Source organism: Bos grunniens, chromosome 22 (genome assembly GCF_055505025.1).
Source record: "Bos grunniens cultivar Pamir isolate PY7600 chromosome 22, Bosgru_T2T1.0, whole genome shotgun sequence".
Taxonomy (NCBI): Eukaryota; Metazoa; Chordata; class Mammalia; order Artiodactyla; family Bovidae; genus Bos; species Bos grunniens.
Window position 1 is genome coordinate 54,473,450 of NC_141186.1, and position 20,808 is coordinate 54,494,257.

The 20,808-nt window shown below is 45.6% G+C and overlaps 1 protein-coding gene and 1 long non-coding RNA gene across 5 annotated transcripts in view; one reads left to right on the plus strand and one right to left on the minus strand.

The window, feature by feature from the left end:
• Nucleotides 1-18,255, minus strand: part of LOC147348637 (uncharacterized) — a 71,878-nt gene extending 53,623 nt beyond the window's left edge. The window contains exons 1-3 of one of the 2 annotated variants that reach the window (XR_015151804.1): nucleotides 18,024-18,244; nucleotides 11,777-11,851; nucleotides 10,290-10,763 (exon numbers count right to left, since the gene is read on the minus strand). This is a non-coding gene — a long non-coding RNA (uncharacterized LOC147348637). Of the gene's footprint in view, nucleotides 1-10,289; nucleotides 10,764-11,776; nucleotides 11,852-18,023 lie in introns of those variants that run through there. The other variant, XR_015151803.1, reaches the window with a different exon arrangement.
• The window catches only part of CDCP1 (CUB domain containing protein 1), a 56,584-nt gene continuing 53,136 nt past the window's right edge, over nucleotides 17,361-20,808 (plus strand). The window contains exon 1 of one of the 3 annotated variants that reach the window (XM_086368451.1): nucleotides 17,361-17,615. In XM_086368451.1, the coding sequence (XP_086224577.1) occupies nucleotides 17,534-17,615 (82 nt within the window). In that variant the 5' untranslated portion in view covers nucleotides 17,361-17,533. The remainder of the gene's footprint in view (nucleotides 17,616-20,808) is intronic. The other 2 variants (XM_086368453.1, XM_086368452.1) reach the window with 2 other exon arrangements.

Here is a 20,808-nt window from a genome sequence, read left to right on the forward strand (position 1 = left end):
GTGTGAGATGAGTGCAATTGTGCAGTAGTTTGAGCATTCTTTGGCATTGCCTTTCTTTGAGATTGGAATGAAAACTGACTTTTTCCAGTCCTGTGGCCACTGCTGAGTTTTCCAAATTTGCTGACATATTAAGTGCAGCACTTTCACCGCATCATCTTTCAGGATTTGAAATAGCTCAACTGGAATTCCATCACCTCCACTAGCTTTGTACGACCGTATCAAGTAGACACAATTATGTATCCCTGGTGTATTGGTGCGGAAACAGGCACAGAGAGGTTGAATGACTTGCACAAAATCACACAGCAGGCTAGACTTCAAGACAGGCAGACTAGGAATGTGTTTCCTTAAGGACAGTAATGCATCTCATTAATGATAAAGTTGATCAAGAGGACACAGTCTAGATCTGTGGCCAAGAGACTCCTTAACGCCCCATTCTTAAATTAGACTGGCCTAGCCAGTCATGTCAGAGGGGGTGGGGAAGGGGCCCTTGGGCACACCTCACAGAGCGAGCAGAGGACACCTGCATCCCAAATGAAAGAATACCTGAAATCAAGGAGGCAGGTCATCCAAGTAGGAAGAGGTGAAATGTGAGGACCTGAGAGGCTGAGTTTCTTAATTCAGTTTCCACTTTCCACTGGTTCTGAAGAATAATCTACAGATGTGCCGTGTTACTATATTTCCTCAAATCTCAAATAGCATCAGTGTAGCTCACACCATTGCATGTACCTCTAAGAAAAAGAAACATACTCTTTTCTCATCATCTGTAAGATGCATCCCAATTTCAAAAACAGTAATATGTGAGAAAAGAAACAAATGTCTCTGAATCAATGAATTATGGTAAGAAGGTTTCAGGGTGAAATGGGGTTGGGAAAACTTTGAGTTAAACAGGCCTCTTTATGCCAGACCTTTTATTATGCTCATGTGAGCTCCGAGTCTCTAAGAAGGGGTAAGTAATGAGCATTTCCCATGGGTGTTGGTCCAAAGAACCTTTTCTCCCAGAGTGTGCCAGAAAAGGGGCCATCTGCAGAGCCAACTCAGGAAAATCTCTTTTAAGAAAAAGAGGAGTGTGTGGAGACTGAGCAAAAAACCAAGAGTATCTAAATCTGAAGAGAAAAAAGATCAAACATTGGAAGAAAGACCTCGAAAGAAGACTTTGGGAGGGAACTGAGGTGAGAGTAAGGGAAGGAAGAAAAGATGAGAAACATAGGAGGTTGGCTCTCAAAAAGAAATCCAAGCTCCACCCTAACTGAGAGGGACTATAACTCTCCATCCCCTAATGTGGGGCTGGGCCTGGGGACCCCCTCCCAGAGAGTCCTATATGGAAAAGTGGGGGCAGGGAGAGAAACCTGACGAGAACCACCCCAGCATGTGGCCAAGATTAATATCAACAGTGGTGAGTCATATTGGTATTTTCCACTCTTGAGATATGATGAAAATGTCATTTCCCTCTGTGATGTTTCTCCCCCAGACTCATAGTCCCAGTCTAACCACGAGAAAAACATCAGACAAATCCCAATAGAGGATCATCTTACTACACACTGACTGTTATTGCAGTTTAGTCGCTAAGTCGTGTCCAACCCTATGTGACTCCATGGATTGTAACTTGCCAGGCTCCTCTGTCCATGGGATTTCCCAGGCAAGAGTACTGGAGTGGGTTGCCATTTCCTTTTCCAGGGTATCTCCCTGACCCAAGGATCAAACGCATGTCTTCTGCACTGGCAGGCAGATTCTTTACCACTGAGCCACTAGGGAAGTCCATTTACCTGACTAGAATCCTCAAAATTGTCAATATCGAGATTTTCCTGGTGGTCTAGGGGCTAGGGCTTCATGCTTCCAATGCAGAGGGCACAAGTTCAATCCCTGGGCAGGGAACTAAGATTCTGCATGCTGAGCACAGCTCAGCAAGAAACAACAAAACTGTCAAAAATCATCAAAAACAAGGCAGGAAGAGCGATTGTATCAGCCAAGAGGAGCCCAAGAGATGTGATGGTGGTGGTGGTTTAGTCGCTAAGTCGTGCCTGACTCTTGTGACCCCATGAATTGTAGCCTAAAAGGCTCCTATGTCCGTGGGATTTTCCAGGCAAGAATAGTGGAGTGGGTTGCCATTTCCTTCTCCAGAGACATGATAACTGACTGTAACATGGGATCCTATCTCCTTAGTAAAAACTAAGGATGTCTGAACACGGGCTTTAGTTAAAAATGATGTATTGGTGTTGCTTCATTATCTGTAATACATGTACCACACTAATAATGTAAGATGTCAATAGGGGAAACTCAGGGGGTGAGGGGATGCTTGGAAATTCACTGTACTATCTGCTCGATTTTCTGTGAATCAAAACTTGTAAAAAAAAATAAAGCCTATTAATAAAAGAAAAGAAAGAAGGAAAGAATCCAGTGAGACGATTACCTGCCATGTGGGTAAAAAAGAAAGGACAGTGCTGCTTGAATGAAACTGGAAATTGTTCACCCTGACGTAGACCTTTCGCGATTCAGGCAAATGTTCCGCTGAGCTGTCAGAACTCTATGGAGCAAAATGAACTAGAGGGTGGTCATGACATGACCATGTTTTCTGATCCCCAAATTCATTCAAGGGACCTGAAGACAAGAATCAGGACTCTTGTAGAAAATCTAGGATAGACAGTTGGGTGTATTTATTACTCAAGTGGAAAAGAAACAAATAGGCTACCAAGGTAGCAGTGAGAGATTTCAACTTGGCCAAGAACAGCTGCAAAACTCTGATGGAAATGGAGAAAAGCAAATTAGCACTTAAGAAAGGGAACTGGTGTGGGTTCTCAAATATTTATCCCAACTAGACCTTGATCCTGGTAAATGCACAATAAATATTTATTGATTACTGTTGACTTGATTCCTCCCACAAATATTTTTGAAATATTGCAAACACTGAGTGAAGGCCTGGGGAGGTCACCCAGATTAAAAACATGGGGGATCTTGCCAGCCTAGAATCCAGAAACTGTGTTTCATCAATTCCCAGACACATGTCTTAAAAACTTTCAGCATCTCTGTAATGTGGGCACTTCTCACAGTTGTTGCTCACAAGTGGCAGCGTGGTCACCATCCTGGACACAATCCCACCTGGCTATTGTGTTCATACTGCATCACCTTCCACTGAATTATACACATGGTTGGTTCTATCCATGCAAGGTCTATTTACCATTTAAAACATCATCAAAAAAGATGACAATCTGATTCAGTATGGAAACAAACAGTATGGGCACAGGAAGGCAGGGAAATGGGGCAGTGGGGCAGAAATATAACAGCAGAGTAGCAATTATCAGTCTTGAGAGGAATGACCACAATTCTGTATTTTCCTGCAAAGCTATAACAAAGTGCTTATAGTAGTTAAGAAAGGATGTAGAAGAAGCAGAATTCCATTAAGCTGTGTTGTCACTGAGAAGTGTCCAAAGGACAGCAGACCACACACCAAGCAACAACACAAGGGAGCTTAGAGGAAAATGAGTCCCAGGGAAGGATGAAGGCAGTGGGACACTGACCACAAAAGCTGGTGTGAGCGATGCCCTGGAGCAACGGCTGCCCAACATCCAGCCACCAGGCAACTTCTGCCTTTGGCTGAACTTCTAACAAGTGCAATTCACCTGAAAGTGAAAAAAAGTGAAAGCCACTCAGTTGTGTCCGACTCTTTGCAACCGAATGAATTGAAGCACGCCAAGCCTCCCTGTCCACTGTCACCAACTCCCTGTCACCAACTCCCGGAGTTCACTCAGACTCATGTCCATCGAGTCAGTGATGCCATCCAGCCATCTCATCCTCTGTTGTCCCCTTCTCCTCCTGCCCTAAATCCCTCCCAGCATCAGAGTTTTTTCCAATGAGTCAACTCTTCGCATGAGGTGGCCAAAGTACTGGAGTTTCAGCTTCAACATCAGTCCTTCCAATGAACACCCAGGACCAATCTCCTTTAGGATGGACTGGTTGGATCTCCCTGCTGTCCAAGGGACTCTCAAAAGTCTTCCCTAACACCACAGTTCAAAAGCATCAATTCTTCGGCACTCAGCTTTCTTCACAGTCCAACTCTCACATCCATACATGACCACAGGAAAAACCATAGCCTTGACTAGACGGACCTTTGTTGACAAAGTAATGTCTCTGCTTTTGAATATGCTATCTAGGTTGGTCATAACTTTCCTTCCAAGGAGTAAGCGTCTTTTAATTTCATGGCTGCAATAACCATATGCAGTGATTTTGGAGCCCAGAAAAATAAAGTCAGCCACTGTTTCCACTGTTTACCCATCTACTTGCCATGAAGTGATGGGACCAGATGCCATGATCTTCGTTTTCTGAATGTTGAGCTTTAAGCCAACTTTTTCACTCTCCTCTTTCACTTTCATCAAGAGGCTTTTGAGTTCCTCTTCACTTTCTGCCATAAGGGTGGTGTCATCTGCATATCTGAGGTTATTGAGATTTCTCCCAGCAATCTGGATTCCAGCTTGTGTTTCTTCCAGTCCAGTGTTTTTCATGATGTACTCTGCATATAAGTTAAATAAGCAGGGTGACAATATACAGCCTTGACGTACTCCTTTTCCTATTTGGAACCAGTCTGTTGTTCCATGTCCAGTTCTAACTGTTGCTTCCTGACCTGCATACAGGTTTCTCAAGAGGCAGGTCAGGTGGTCTGGTATTCCCATCTCTTTCAGAATTTTCCAGTTTATTGTGATCCACACAGTCGACGGCTTTGGCATAGTCAATAAAGCAGATGTTTTTCTGGAACTCTCTTGCTTTTTCTGTGATCCAGCAGATGTTGGCAATTGATCTCTGGTTCCTCTGCCTTTTCTAAAACCAGCTTGAACATCTGGCAGTTTATGATTCAGGTCTTGCTGAAGCCTGGCTTGGAGAATTTTGAGCATTACTTTACTAGCGTGTGAGATGAGTGCAATTGTGCAGTAGTTTGAGCATTCTTTGGCATTGCCTTTCTTTGGGATTGGAATGAAAACTGACTTTTTCCAGTCCTGTGGCCACTGCTGAGTTTTCCAAATTTGTTGGCATATTGAGTGCAGCACTTTCACAGCATCATCTTCCAGGATTTAAAATAGCTCAACTGGAATTCCATCACCTCCACTAGCTTTGTTCGTAGTGATGCTTTCTAAGGTCCACTTGACTTCACATTCCAGGATGTCTGGCTCTAGGTGAGTGATCACATCATCGTGATTATTTTGGTCATGATCTTTTTTGTACAGTTCTTTTGTGTATTCTGGCTACCTCTTCTTAATATCTTCTGCTTCTGTTACGTCCATACCATTTCTGTCCTTTATCGAGCCCATCTTTGCATGAAATGTAGGCTTGGTATCTCTAATTTTCTTGAAGAGATCTCTAGTCTTTCTCATTCTGTTGTTTTCCTCTATTTCTTTGCATTTATCACTGAGGAAGGCTTTCTTATCTCTCCTCGCTCTTCTTTGGAACTCTGCATTCAGATGCTTATATCTTTCCTTTTCTCCTATGCTTTTCACTTCTCTTCTTTTCACAGCTATTTGTAAAGCCTCCTCAGACAGCCATTTTATTTTTGCATTTCTTTTCTTAGTTGTACATAAACAATAATGTTTCTTACCATGGGTACTATCTTTGATTTGCTAAGATCTGCTGTGTGTAATGAAGGAGGAAAAGGAACTCTCTTCATGTAGGAAAGATTACATTCACGATAAGCTTAGTTTTGAGGACTCTAAAGGCATTAGATGGAGAAGGAAATGGCAACCTACTCCAGTATTCTTGCCTGGAGAATCCCAGGGATGGAGGAGCCTGTTGGGTGCCATCTATGGGGTCGCACAGAGTCAGACACAACTGACGCAACTTAGCAGCAAAGGCATTAGAATTGAGGTAACATACTGGGCATTAGTAGCTGCTAACATGACAAAAAGGAGACAGTCATTGCCTCCTGACTGAAGCCCACAGCCCCATCCCTATGGTGGCCCTGCTGAAAAAAATCAAGCATGAGGCAGATCAGACCTTGAGATCCAGCTTATAGGAACCACACAGGGCAAAGGAAACAGGACAAACAGCCCAGTTTTTTCAATAAATACATTTTGAGAAAAAATAAGAGATAAGGGAATCTTGATTCAAATGAGTTTAGAAGACATACCATGGGCTTAATGTTGGTTCACTTGCAAGAAATAGAGCAAGAAAAGGGGAAGATAGTAACCTCATGGTGGAGAAGCCAAGAGACACTACTTACCCGAGATAGGAAGGTGAGCATCACCAGGGATGTCCTGTGGCTGTTACCCACCCCTGATGAGGTGTGATGGGGCACTCTGCCTCTGTGCTGTCATTACCAAACCCACATCCCCAGTCTGATCATGACACAAACCTCAGACAAACCCAGACTAGGGGACCTGCTACAGGATACCCGGCCAGTACTCCTCAAGACTGTCCAGGTCATGAAAAAGGAAAAACTGTCACAGAGCAGAGGAGCCTAAGAAAACATGATGACTAAACATATACCATGTGGTATCCAAGATGGAATGTGGTAACAGAAAAAGGGTATTAGTGAGAAAACTGGTGAAATCCCAGTAAAGTTGAGAGTTTAGTTACTAGTAAAGTATCAGTGTTAATTTCTTAGTTTTGACCAATGTCTCATGTAATGAAAAATGTTAATGTTAGAGCTACTTAGGTGCGGAGTACATGGGATGTCTCTGTACTGACTTTGCAACTTTTCTGTAAATATAAAATTATTCCAAAATAAAGTTTATTTTATTTTAAACAAAAGGCACACTGATCAACTGCAATACATGAACCTACATGAACCATGTTTTGATTTTGAATCAAACTAAAACAGTAAAAATGATTTTGATGAGACGATTGTAAATTTGAACACTGACTAGATTTTTGATGCTATTGAGGCACCATCATCCATTTAGTTGGAGGTGTGATGACGGCATTGTTGTTGTCTTTGTTGTTGTTGTTGTTCAGGCACTCAGTCAAGTCCCGACCCTTTTCGACCCCCTGGACTATAGCCCAGCAGTTCCTCTGTCCATGGGACTTCCCAGGCAAGAATACTGGAGTGGGTTGCCTTTTCCTTCTCTAGGGGGATCGTCCTGACCCAGGGATCTAACCCGAATTTCCTGCATTAGCAGGTACATTATTTACCGCTGAGCCACCAGGGAGGTGCTGATGTTACCTTGAAAGTGAAAATGAAAGTTGCTCAGTCATGTCCAACTCTATGAGATTGTGTGGACTATACAGTCCATGGAATTCTCCAGGCCAGAATACTGGAGTGGGTAGCCTTTCCCTTCTCCAGGGGATCTTCCCAACCCAGAGATCGAACCCAGGTCTCCCACATTGGAGGCAGATTCTTTACCAGCTGAGCCACCAGGGAATCCCCTTACAATCCAGAAATTTTGCTCTGGCTATGTAAACAAAAGGACCGAAAACAGATCCAAATAGATACTTGTACCCCCAAGTTCATAGCAGCATTATTCACTGTAACTAAAAGGCAGAAACAATACAAATGTCCACTGATGAACGAAGAGATAAATAAAATGTGGTGTATCTACACAGTGGAATATTAGTCAACTATAAAAAGGAAGGAAATTCTGACACACGCTACAACATAGATTGACTTTGGAGACATTAAGCTAAGTGAAATGAGCCAGATACAAAAAGACAAATGCTGTATGATCCCATTTATATGAGGTACCTAAAATAATAAAGTCACAGAGACAGAAAGTAGAATAATTGTTGCTCAGGGGCTGTGGGGAGGGAGACTAGGAAGCTGTTTAGTGAGTACAGTAAGTACGTTACACATGAACCTTCAAGTTGCAAGCTTCAAAGACACGATCGTGCCTTCACATGTCCAATCGCATAAGCAAGTTCAGGTGTCTGGCGTACACTGTCATGTGTCATGGTTGTGCTTTTGTGTTCTTTACTGTACAGAACTATATAGAGTACAGTAGGGTAATATTTTTATTTCAAGCCCAGGATGTCTGGAAGCAAGCATAAAAGCAGTGGTGTTGTAGCAGGTACTGACATGAAGAGAAAAAAAGAGCTTTTAATACTATCCAGACATCACTGGATTGTTTTTTCAAGAAGGTAGATAGAGTTGAATCCAGCAAGGAACCAGAACCTGTGACATCAACGTCAGGCATGAGTGAAACTGCAGCTTGCCTTTTGTCTCCTATTGCTGATGATCCTTCAGCTCTACCATCTCTCACCTTCTCTCCCTCCTCCAATCAGTAACTCTTCTTGCATGTTCAATTCCAGCCCCTGTATGCCAGTTCTTGTACTTTTCAAGGTAATGTACTGTAGGATTTTAAATGTTTTATTTTTTGTGTGTTTGCTTTCTATGTATTATTTGTGTGAAAAGTATTATAAATCTATTACGGTACAGTACTACATAGTCAACTGTATTAATTGAGTACCTCGGCTAACTTTGGTGGACTTATGAACCACTTGGACTTATGAACACACTCTTGGAGCAGAACTTATTCTTATGTAGGGGACTTTCTGAACAGAGTTTCAGTTTGGGAAGATGAAAATGCTCTGGCGGCAGATGGTAGTGATGGTTGCACAAGTGAAGCGTGAGTCTCCTGAGGATACGGATTAGATTCTCAGTGGTGTGGGAGGGCACTGCAGGCAAAGTCTGTGACCAATGGCTCCAGGCTTGCTGAGTTAGCTGTGTCTTTGCCCATCCAGCTCCAGAACCAGTCCTAGACTAGGGGAGTCTCAGAGCCTTAGCCCATGCTGCTTCCCCATCCCCTCCTCCTTCTGAAGCCATCTTCCCATCACCAGACCTGGTGTGACCACGGGGAGGGGCTTTGGCTATTCTGGAGAGAAACATTTCAGCAGAGCACTGAGAGTGGAGGCCAAGCGGCCAAGGAAGAGGGTCAGAGCGGGTGAATGAGCAGTGGGAATGAGGATGCTGGCAGAGTTAGACCAGGATTTTTTAAGAAGGAGAGCTCACGGGCTCCTGGCTGGACGCCTGGCTTCCTTCTGCCCTGAACACCACATGTTGGGTGGCTTGATGTTGTCACGTCCCCTCTCTGTGACTCCATCTATCAAGAGGTAACAACGAGATGAGCTCCAAGCCTTCAGCTCAATGGTTATGACTCAATTCCCTCTCCTGGGGGAAGAACAATCTCTGAAGGTATTCTAAAGACCATCTTCCTCCCACACTCCAAGTGAAAATATAGAAAAGAAAGAAGCAAGGCTGGCAGGCTCAGGCCTGATGTGGATATGGGTCATATCCAGGGAGGGGCAGGGTCTGGATTTCTTCACCCTGTGGGCCAGACTTACAGGGAGCTGACTACACAGGCTTGAAGAGGCAGGAGGGGAGAGCTCTGTCTCCTGCTCCTCATTTTTCTCCCTCTGTCGTTCTACCTTGACCTCCTAGGTGCCATGATCCGGGGAGGTGATGGAGCCTGGGAACTCCATGGCTTCAAGGCACCGTGGGGCGAGCACATAGGTGCTTGGCAGCCTGCTGGCGACTTCCTGAGTCACTTGGATTCAAATTCACTCAGCCCCAGTCTGCAGCAGCTGACTAGCTACTTCTGGAGGATCTTCCTTATTTTGTCATCCTAGGACTGAAATTGTACCAGGTGGCTCCCCCTTTGGGCAAATGACTTGGCAAACCAGGAACACCCATCTTATCCCCAGACCACAGCCAGCTCCTCTGTTTCAATGCTCACAAAGGGGCCTCTGCCCCAGCTGTGACTGGGAGGTTTTCTCTCTGAAACAGTGGTTGGCATTAAAGTGACAGTTAAGGGCTGTTTGTGCTCCCAAAGAATCTCCACTTTGTTAATTTGCTTAATCGCCTGGAAAGCAAAGTCTCAGAGAAGCTGCCTGATGCAGACAGATTCTTTCCACCCCTCTGTTCAAACCAGATGAAGTCTTGGCCCACCAGACACTGGCCAGTCCCATAAGACCAGGGTTGCTGCCAGACACCTGGCCTGGGCCATAATGACCTCTTTCTAGAAGCTGCCCCCCGGCCCTTTTAAAAATGAACAACTTGCATTCATCTTTTCAGGGTCCCAAGTTTTAATAAGATCCCCAGGCTCAGCTGGATAGATTAGCAGGGCCATCCACACATTCATCAGCTTGATGAATCCATTCATTGCCCAACTATCTGCTGAGCAGTGACTGTGTACCAAGCACCGTTTTTAGCACTGAGAACATCCAGATGAGTAAAGCAGAGGCAACTTCCTGTCTTGGGGAACTGATGCTTTCATGCATGAATGAGATCATGAAGATGTTGGTCTCCAGACCTCTCCAGAGCTCTCCCCTCCACCCCAACCAAGCTGAAACCCTCTCATTTCACACCAACCCCCATGGCAAAAGCAATCTTGGCCACATTTATTGTGCATTTAATACATGCCAAGCACTATGCACATATTATCTCATGAATCTCTACAACACCCTCTGAAGGTCATCCTCTCATAGCCCTGGTTTGTGGCTGAGGAAACCAAGGCACATATAGAGTTGCACAAGCTGGTAAGTTGCAGAGCCAGTATTTGAATCTAGGACATCTGACTGCAGAATAACAGTGGTAGTCATTAAGCCATTCCACCATGCTCGTTTAGATCAAATTCCTTTTTGCAGCGAATCACTGGGTCTGCTTTCCCTTAACATTCCACGGCACGAGAAAAATCTCTAGTGCTGGCCTAAGGACGAGGTTCCGCTACAAGTGACTGGAAGCTGCAAATCACAGAAGCTTGAAAAGGGAGTATGTTCCTTGAGGCTGGTGTGTCACTCCATGGTCAGGCTCCTTGTCTCTGGTTGCTCAGCCGTGTGTGGCTCAAGTGCATCTGAAGAACACAGGTGTGCTGAGGTGTGGATTATGTACATCTTGGCCAAACACTGCTGAGGATCTCATCAATAAAATGTATGTCTCCATTTGATTTTATTCTGTCCATCGGTTCACCTGGAAGGGGCTCCCATAATCCTTGGCCATACATTTTACAACTTGACTAAATCTGGACTCCCGTCTCTCTAAGCACAGTGCATGTCAGCCTGGGCATTCCTTACCTCTCCCTTGAGGTGGATTTTGTGCTTCTTGTGTCCAGAAGCAAATAAATCATGAAGATAAGAAAGCTTAAATAACACTGCAATCCTTCTAAAGGCACATGCTCATCTACTCCTGTTTTTTGTAATAGTCGCAAAGGCATGTATTTCAATTGCAAAAGAGTTTTTCCTCCACCTCCCCTCCATCCCACCTCCTTTTATGCAATGCAGCACTGAGTGGCTATGAGCAATTTGGGATCCGGCTAAGGAGAAGCTGAACTGGAAATACATTTAATTGGGAGTTAGTGGGATATCTTAGTGGGACATAATTCATAGTCACTTTTGGGTCATTGCTTGCACTCATGCTGTACTAGTGTCTTCTAGAAATACTCCTCAGACCCACTGGGCGGACTCATCAGATGAGGTGACCAAAAGGAGCAAGGTCAGAAGTGGTATCATATGATGAATCTGTCCTATAGTACCCAACCAGAAGCATGCAGATAGTGGAGGAGGAAGAATCAAAGAAGCTAGTCTGGAAAATTCTTTCAACTATCAAAACTAAAATATTAAGCATAACATGCAGTTCGAATGTCTTATAAAAAATGAAGGATTTTTTTCTGCCAGAAATAAATTAATAATGCAGCATATACAATTATAAATGTATCACACTACTTTGCTCTTTAGTAAGAATCACACATAGAATTTGTAAGAATTTCTGTACTCTGCATGGCACAACATTATGTTTCTAGAGACACTGCATTTCTGTGTATGAATTCATATGCTGAATGCATCACAATACATCAAGATTGTATCTTACCTTATCTGATGCATTTTGTCATGAAATTTGACAGTTCCAGAAGAAATGATACATATATCAGTGACGTAGTATGACCTGAAGAAATGAACAAATGAAGGATATAGTGTTATGAAAAGTCAAAGCATTAGTTGCTCAGCTGTGTTCAACTCTTTGCCACCCTATGGACTATAGTCCTCCAGGCTACTCTGTCCATGGACTTCCTCAGGCAAGAATACTGGACCAGTGACCAACCTAGATAGCATATTGAAAAGCAGAGACATTACTTTGCCAACAAAGTTCCGTCTAGTCAAGGCTATGGTTTTTCCAGTAGTCATGTATGGATGTGAGAGTTGGACTGTGAAGAAGGCTGAGCGCCGAAGAATTGATGCTTTTGAACTGTGGTGTTGGAGAAGACTCTTGAGAGTCCCTTGGACTGCAAGGAGATCCAACCAGTCCCTTCTGAAGGAGATCAGCCCTGGGATTTCTTTGGAAGGAATGATGCTAAAGCTGAAACTCCAGTACTTTGGCCACCTCATGCAAAGAGTTGACTCATTGGAAAAAACTCTGATGCTGGGAGGGATTTGGGGCAGGAGGAGAAGGGGATGACAGAGGATGAGATGGCTGGATGGCATCACTGACTCGATGGACGTGAGTCTGAGTGAACTGAGTGCGATTCATGGGGTTGCAAAGAGTCTGACACAACTGAGCGACTGAACTGAACTCATATTAGAGATATCACACTGCTTCCTAGATTTAGTGACATTTATGGCATTTTTCCGAAGGCAATGGCAACCCACTCCAGTCCTCTTGCCTGAGGTATAGCGTGGGCGGAGGAGCCTGGTGGGCTGCAGTCCATGGGGTCGCTAAGAGTCAGATACAACAGAGCGACTTCACTTTCACTTTTCACTTTCATACATTGGAGAAGGAAATGGCAACCTGCTCCAGTGTTCTTGCCTGGAGAATCCCAGGGACGGGGGAGCCTGGTGGGCTGTCGTCTATGGGGTCGCACAGAGTCGGACACGACTGAAGTGACTTAGCAGCAGCAGCAGGGCATTTTTCAACTTTTTCAAGTTTGTGATTTGTTGTCATCTCTTTCCTTATTATAAATAAATACTCACTTTTCACATTTGACTTTCTATTTGTAATTCTGTATTCTTTTTCTTAAGGTAATTAAGTTCAGCCCCACAAACCTGTATCCACTCCTCTCTGTGTCTCACGCATTTCCTGTTTTAATGGAATACATTCTCCAGTATTTGTTTGAGAAAAGGTGTGTGGGAGTTTGTTGTTTGGAGGTTTTATTGGTTTTCTTTCTGTTTTAGATGTTGAACATCTAAAAGTGCTCTTTTCCTACTTTATCACTTAATTGGTAGCTTGGATATAGAATTCTTAGTTGGAAATTATTATACCTTCACAATTTTGAAGGTATTGCTTCATTGTCTTCCAGCTTCCAGTGCTGCTACTGGGAAATCCAAAGCCAGTTTGATTTTTGTTTCTTTGCATAAGACCCTGGAAATTATAAAATGTTCTCTTTGTTTATAGGCTCCCGAAATTTTGCTGTGATGTGCCTTGATGTGAGCCTGTTTTATCCATTGTACTGGACACACCATGAGTCTTTAAATCGGGAAACTCATGTCATTCCAGACCTGGGGAATTTCTTGAATTATATTACTGATGATGATATCTCTGCTTAATCTGCTATTTCTATCTGTGAAACCCACTATCCACGTTACAGCCCCTGAACTAGACCCCTAATTTTCTTACCTTTTCTCTCCTACTTTTTATCTTTATCTTTTTGCTTTACTTTCTGGGAAATCTTTCAATTTTTCTATTTACTTTTTAATATTTACTGTCATTTACAATTTTTTCTAAGAACTCTTGTAGGTCCCTGAATATTCATTTTTTTATTACTCCTTATCCCTACAGCATAAATACACTGTTGTCTGCTATTTTTCTAAAGAAGGTAGCAATTGTTTTGTTTTATTCTCTGTCTTTTCTCCAAGTGCCTTTTTCTGTTTGGTTGGTTTTGACTCTATCATGTTAGCTGCTTTCCTCAGATGTCATAAACTCCTACTGTCTGGTCATATTTAAAAGTGAGAGATCAAAAAGTTTAACTGGTGGGGCTTATCAGCTGTGAATGTCATGGGAAGAATCTGGTTAGCCTCTTGATGGGGATAAATGTCTGTGTCTTTAGGTGTTTCCCTTCAAGCTTGTCAGATTCTCCAGAAGACTCCTTCCATCTCTAGTATGAATTGAGACTACTGGAGTCTGAGGGGCAAACCGGGGCCAGGCACCTAGGGAACTAAGCATAAGGAATACATTTGTTCCTTTTATCTACCTATTTTCCAGAATGTCTCCTAAGCCTACAGCTATGCCCAGCACTCCTCAGCCCAGTTTCCTCAGTTGCAACCTCTTCAGAAAACAATGCTTCAGATTTCTGCTTAGGGGCAGTTGCCCAGCCAGGAGAAATGGAGAACAGTTTCCAGAGATCGAACTATAGTTTTTCAGCTTTCTCCCAGGTTTCATTGTTTTAGCCCCTTCTTCACTCTCCCATTACACAATACCTTCTGCTGCCAGTTCCTTAGTGGTGGTTGTTTGTTTGTTTTTTTATTTCTCAACTTTCCCCTCCAGTGGCTTACAGTTTCTACTTACCCATCTGCTTTCCAGTTTCTAAGAGGCTGTTGTCTTCTGTCTGCTCCCCTCATCTTTGTAGGCTTATGTTTTTTACCAAAGGGGGGAAAAAAAGTCCCTGCTTTGTAGCTTTTGTAGGGTTTCCAGAGGGGTCAAAAATGCTTAAAAGATACTTGCTCCTTGGAAGAAAAGTTATGACCAACCTAGACAGCATATTAAAAAGCAGAGACATTACTTTGCCAACAAAGGTCCATCTAGTCAAAGCTATGGTTTTTCTAGTAGTCATGTATGGATGTGAGAGTTGGACTATAAAGAAAACTGAGGGCCAAAGAATTGATGCTTTTGAACTGTGGTGTTGGAGAAGACTCTTGAGAGTCCCTTGGATTGCAAGGAGATCAAACCAGTCCATCTTAAAGGAAATCAGTCCTGAATATTCATTGGAAGGACTGATGCTGAGGCTGAAGCTCCAATACTTTGGCCACCTGATGTGAAGACCTGACTCATTGGAAAAGACCCTGATGCTGGGAAAGATTGAAGGTGGGGGGAGAAGGGGACGACAGAGGATGAGATAGTTGGATGGCATCAGTGGCTCAATGGACTTGAGTTTGAGAGAGCTCCAGGAGTTGGTGATGGACAGGGAAGCCTGGCATGCTGCAGTCCATGGGGTTGCAAAGAATTGGACATGACTGAGCAACTAAACTGAACTGAACTGAAGAGAGGGTTCAAAATTAAATACAACAGCTTTAAAACTCATCTTTCAATGTCATTTTTTCTCTGGCAACAGACTGCAGCTGCCTGGATTTCTTTCAGTTCAGAAATAACTTTTAAAAATTGATTCCTTCCATTCAGGCAAGTTTGTAAAGAGAAGACATTTCCAGAATTTGGCAAAGCTTTGCTTACATTCTTCCATGAACCAAACCATTGCCTCAAGACATCTTGATTTCAACTACAGAGGTGGGTTGTCTTGCAAAGGGTGCTGAAATGCCTCCTCATTTCCTTGACTCTTTCTCACTTGCCATTATCTGGAACTACTACCAATCCTTCACATCTGAGACTTAGTGACTCTTGTGTCATTTATGGAAAGTTCATTTAGGACTTCCCTGGTGGTCCAGCGGTTAAAAATCTGCCTGTCAATGTAGGCAACATGTATTCAGCCCCTGATCTGGGAGGATCCCACATGCCTCAGAACAACTAAGTTGGTGTGCCACAACTACTCAGCCCACACCCTAGAGCCCGTGAGTTACAACTACTGAGCCCACGTGCTGCAACTGGAGAGTAGCCCCCTCTTGCCTCAAAGAAGAAATGTCCATGAGCAGCAACGAAGACCCAGCGCAGCCAGTTTCACTCTTCCAGAGAGTTCAGTTAAACTTCGGAGAAATGAGACAGTAAAAAGATAACTTGTTGCTTAGGCTTAAACTTATCACAAAATATTTCTAGTATTTTCAATTCAACTCATTGCCACTCCATTATTATTATCAATATTATCATCATCATCACCATCATCATATATAAAAAACAATGGAGTTAGGGACGCTATGAAAAGATGCTGGGGTATATATGCCTGCTTACAATTAGGAAAACAGACAAAATCTGCTTTACTCTCCTGTCAGCATAAACATATTTAAAGGATGTTTAGATTTTCTGATAATTTTTTTCTCTTGATGAGTCTGCCTTCAATTTCTTGGGGAGAACCAAGAGCCTCCCTACTTTTCTCATCCTCTTCCTTCCCTCTAGGCCTCAGCTTCCTCATTTGTCTTCTAAGTAACTGGAAGGTAAACTCATGTTCCCTCAGCTCACAGTCCATAGGTGGAGGAGGGGCGGAGCAGTCATGTCCACAGCCCGGACAGCCCTGCATCCCTCATGAACTGTGGGCTCCCTGTAGACAGAGGCTGCTTTATTCTCATCACTGAAGACACACAGAAGGAAGGGGATGACTCTCCTAAGAGATGGTTTCTCACCCCTGTTCCTGATAAGAGTAGAATCAGCCTGGAGAAGCTGTTTCCCAAGAATAAAAAAAAAAGTGGGAACTGGACACAGACCAATGCTCTTGCATGTACTCTGCTTCCAGGTTATTCTGGGTGACCCTGGCCAAGTTGCTAGCTGCCCACCGGCACAGGCAGGCCCACGGGGGCCTTTGGAGTCATTCTGATAGAACCCTGGTCTGCTAGCTGAGAGTCCCTGAACCATCCACTGTCTCTCCTTGTGACACTGTGACCCTGGACTTGGTGTGTGGCCTGCAGAGGGGAAGGAGAATCCACAGGACCTCAGAAACCAAAGAAAGGCAGCTGGGAGGAGGGAAAGAGGCCCAGGGTCATTCATTTACAGCCCAATAATTGCAGTAAATGCCTCAGGCCATACTGTTCAGAATTCAAGGAAGGGGCCCCATGGCAGGTTTCTCCTCAGGGCCCTCTCCAGCCTCCAGTATTCACTCATTTCATTCAGTCTTCAGAAATGAAACGAAGCAACTCCGGTTGTGCAAACCCCTTCCAGGGGTATCAAATTCTGCCTCCGCAAGTTACTAACTGGCCCGGGGACCTTCGGAAGGTTGCGTAACTGGGTGTCTGTTTCATCTGTTCTGCGGAAGGGTTACTGTGAGCATTAGAAACACTGTCCGTGAAGTGCCTGGGGTTGGCTAAGGGCTCATCATTCTGAAAAGAGTACCAGTAGCATCGGCCTTAAAAGTCCAAAGCCTGCAGCCCAAATCTGGAAGCAGAGGCGGAAGCCACGGCTTGGGTGTTCCACAGACTTGATTTCCCCGGAAAAAGGGCTGCACAGTGGCCTCCGTTCAGTGTCTCCCAGACAGTGAAAGGAGGGCAAGTGTCTTCCCCAAGGGCGACTTTGGCCCCTATAGAGAAAGTCAGGAGAGGGACGGCGGCTAGACCCCGGGAAGGTGGCTACCGGTCCCAGTGCTCCAGGCGAGAGGCGGGAGTGGAGGCAGGAAGGGGAGGAGGACAGGGAGGAGGGGACTGAGCCGGCCAGCTCGTGCTCCCGCGGCGCTGGGCGGAGCCTGGGCGGGCCCGCCCCGCGCGCAGGTGAGCGAGCTGGGGTGGAGCGCAGCGCCTCGGATGCCAGGCTCGGGGGCCCGCGGCCGCCACTCTGCACCTCGGGCCACAGTTGCTTTCCCCGCCGAGGCCCAGGCGCCTCGGAGCCATGGCCAGCCTCAACTGCGGGGTCGCGGTCGCACTGCTGGGGATCTTACTGCTGGGCGCCGCGCGCCTGCCCCGCGGAGTGGGTGAGTGCGGCGCTGAAGGGGCGCTGAGCGCTGAGGGTCGCGACCGCCCGCCAGCCGGCGCCTGGCGGAGAGGGGCGCGGGTTGCCGAGGGTGCAGGGTGGGGCGGGGGCGGCGCGGTCCCGGGGGGTCCCCGGGACTGCCCGGCGCCGGAGCGGGGTGGGCGCGGTGGCCGTGCCCTCCTGGATTCCGCGCCACCTCGCCCAGGACGCAGGCCTTGCTTGGCACGCGGGGAGCCCCGCGGTCGGGCGCCCGATTCGGGCGCCGAGGGAGAAGGAGGGAAGGGCGCGCGGAAGTCGGGCGCGGGGAGCTTGCTGAGGCGGCGCGCCGCGCGCTCGCTCTACCTGGGCTGTTGGTGGTGCCGGGCGGGCCGTGAGGAAAGAAACTTCCCTCTCGGGTGCACCCTCCTACCTCAGCGCCCCGGCCAGAGACGCGGGCGAGGAAACGAAACAGTGGTTTAAGCGTCACCATCTCCTAGCTTTCGCCTCGTTTCCCCCCTGTCCGCCCGGAATTTTCTCGTTGTCCCGAAGTTCGGGAACACGAATTCCACACGGAAAGCGCTTCTGCGCCGCGGAGGCTGGGCAGCCCGGGCCCTCGCACCTGTGGGCGGTGGACCCTGACGGCGGAAGGGGGTCGGCGGAGGGGAGGGTCCAGCGCTGTGGGGGAATCCGGAGTTCCGGTGGGGGCGGGGCGGGGGCGCGCAAGGACGCCCCCATCCCGGCTGCCCGCGGCGAGGTGCCCTGCGGGCCCTGGAAGTATTTACACCATGAATACCTGGTCTCCTCACGTAAGGATTTGATTTGAAGCCTTCCCTGAGACTACTACAGGTTTTGTGTAGTGGGGCTTTTTTTCCCCCTTGGGAAAGAACTACCCAGGAAGCGATCTTTAATTATTACCCTTTGCTGCATCTAAGGGGACGTTTGCGTTTGGCAGGCAGACAAATTAGAGGAAATTAAAAAGAATGGAACTATGCGGATGAGTTGAACTTGGGCGTCCCGGCAACTGCCATCATGACAAATCCGAGACGGGAAAGCTTCCTGGTTCTTTTCCTCAGCGGCGTCAGGCGACATATTACTGCATAGTAGATGGGATATTGAACATACTGTGCGCGTATTGACTGTATTTAAGTTAGGACTGAGTTTTCAAGATTTCCGTTGAAAAAAGTCTGCTTAAGAATAAAGAGTAACTTAGCAAATGAATAGGTGTAAATGTATGTGTGAGAAAAAAAGTGTGCCCACCAGACTTGGGAGACCTCTTGAAACTCGGGGGAATTGTCTGAGATGTTTCTGGTTGTGTGTGATAACAGTTGAGAACTCCAGTAAGAATATGATGTAAATCAAGGCATCAGTACATTACTGATCACAATGACAGACTGCCCTGAACTGGCTTCTGTTAACGTGTCTGATTCCTACTTGTGGCCTGCGGAGGCTGCCATTTTGGTCTCCAGTGGAGCCTGTTCTTTCCAGGAAGTTATTAACTGTTGGAGCAGTGTCTCACCGTTCATTGTCTAAATACAAGGAAGCCCAGGAACTTGCCCCTTTCACTTTCTTAAATCCCTCCTGTGTTCTCAGGAACTAGACCTGTGAGGCCACATCACTGGGCTGAACTAATGGTTGTGTCTTTTTGGTTGAAGCAGGCAGAGTACATTTGCTTTGCCCAGAAGTTTCTAGAGTCTGTCCTGAAAAGACGGAGAAAATCAGAGAGCCTGGCATAGTGGATTTATTTTATAAATCCCTGAACTCTCTTAATACTCCTCTGAATGAAAATGAAGTTGGTGTCACTGCACAGATGGAACTGTAAAGGAAAGTTGACATCGCCGTGGGGTGTGTTTGAGTTCGGTATTCTTACAAGTTCCCCCACTTCTAAGAATGAAGGGCTGATTAAGTTAAAATAATCCTGTTAAAACCTCAACTTAGTGGCTTTCCAAGAACCACTCAGGTACCAGAATCTGGGTCGGTGACCCCATTCTCGCTACCATTGATTCTTGCCATAAGTATGAGTAGACATCAAATGATGTGTTCTCTTACCCTGGGTGAGTGTGTGAGTTCGTCGTTCTTCAGATTCAAATGAGGAGCTGGTGCCTGTTGTCTGGAATGTGTAACTGGCAGAACTGCTGGGTCCTCCCCCGAGCCTCCCCAACACCCACACAGATTTGTGTGAGACAGTCAGAGACCGCTGCTCTGCTGGTTGTATGATGTGCCCGGGTGCTCACCTCAGCCTCAAGCTTCACCTCAGATGCCAGCGTTTTGTCTGTGATGACCGGACTGTGCTCCTCCTCAACATTCTTCTAGGGGTTCTCCCAAGCTATCAATGTGGAGAAAGGAAGTTGAAATTATTTACATGTTTTAAGTACTATATATATTGTTGTTATTGTTTAGTCGATAAGTTGTGTCCAACTCTTGGCAACTCCATGGACTGTAATAGCCCACCAGGCTCCTCTGTCCATGGGATTTTCCCAGTAAAAATACTGGAATGGGTTGCCATTTGTTTCTTTAGGGGATCTTCCCACCCCAGGGGTCGAACCATGTCTCCTGCTTGGCAGGCAGATTCTTATACCCCATGCCTCAGCTTTGATTTTGCTCAGTGGGGCTGGCTTTGGTTTGGATTGAGGAGAAGGGGAGTTTGCTGGTCAGAAGGACCCATGATTGAGGTCAAGATGGGTGGAATGCTAGGGGATGATACAGTGCTAAGGCTCTCCACCTGGGTGATTAAGAAAAGTTCACACCCTTTCATTATCATTCTAAATTGTAAAAATTATTCCACAATCAAATTATTTCAAACCTCTTCCTACCACCTTGTAATTAACCCATTACTTTCTCCGGGGCATTTGGCAGTATTCCAGAGAAACAGGCAAGGAGAGCCAAGTTCCCTCCCTCACCTCTTTGTAACCTTGGGTTTGTATTCAGTACATCAGTGTTGTTTTTCTTTTTTAAATTACTAAGTGCTACTTGTAGTAACTAACACACATTGAGCTTCTACTCTGTGCTGGTCATTCTTCTGAGTATTTTATGTGTAAGCATCTCCCATTACTTAACATCAGTAATTCATCCCTAAAAACCAGACATTCTACGTGAAAACACTCACTGATGCCCTATGTCTCATTATTTCTTGTGGGACAAACTGTAACATCCCATTGCACAAAACCCAAACCCCCGATAGTTTCTGAAAGCATAATGAAACACTGGGAGATACCAAT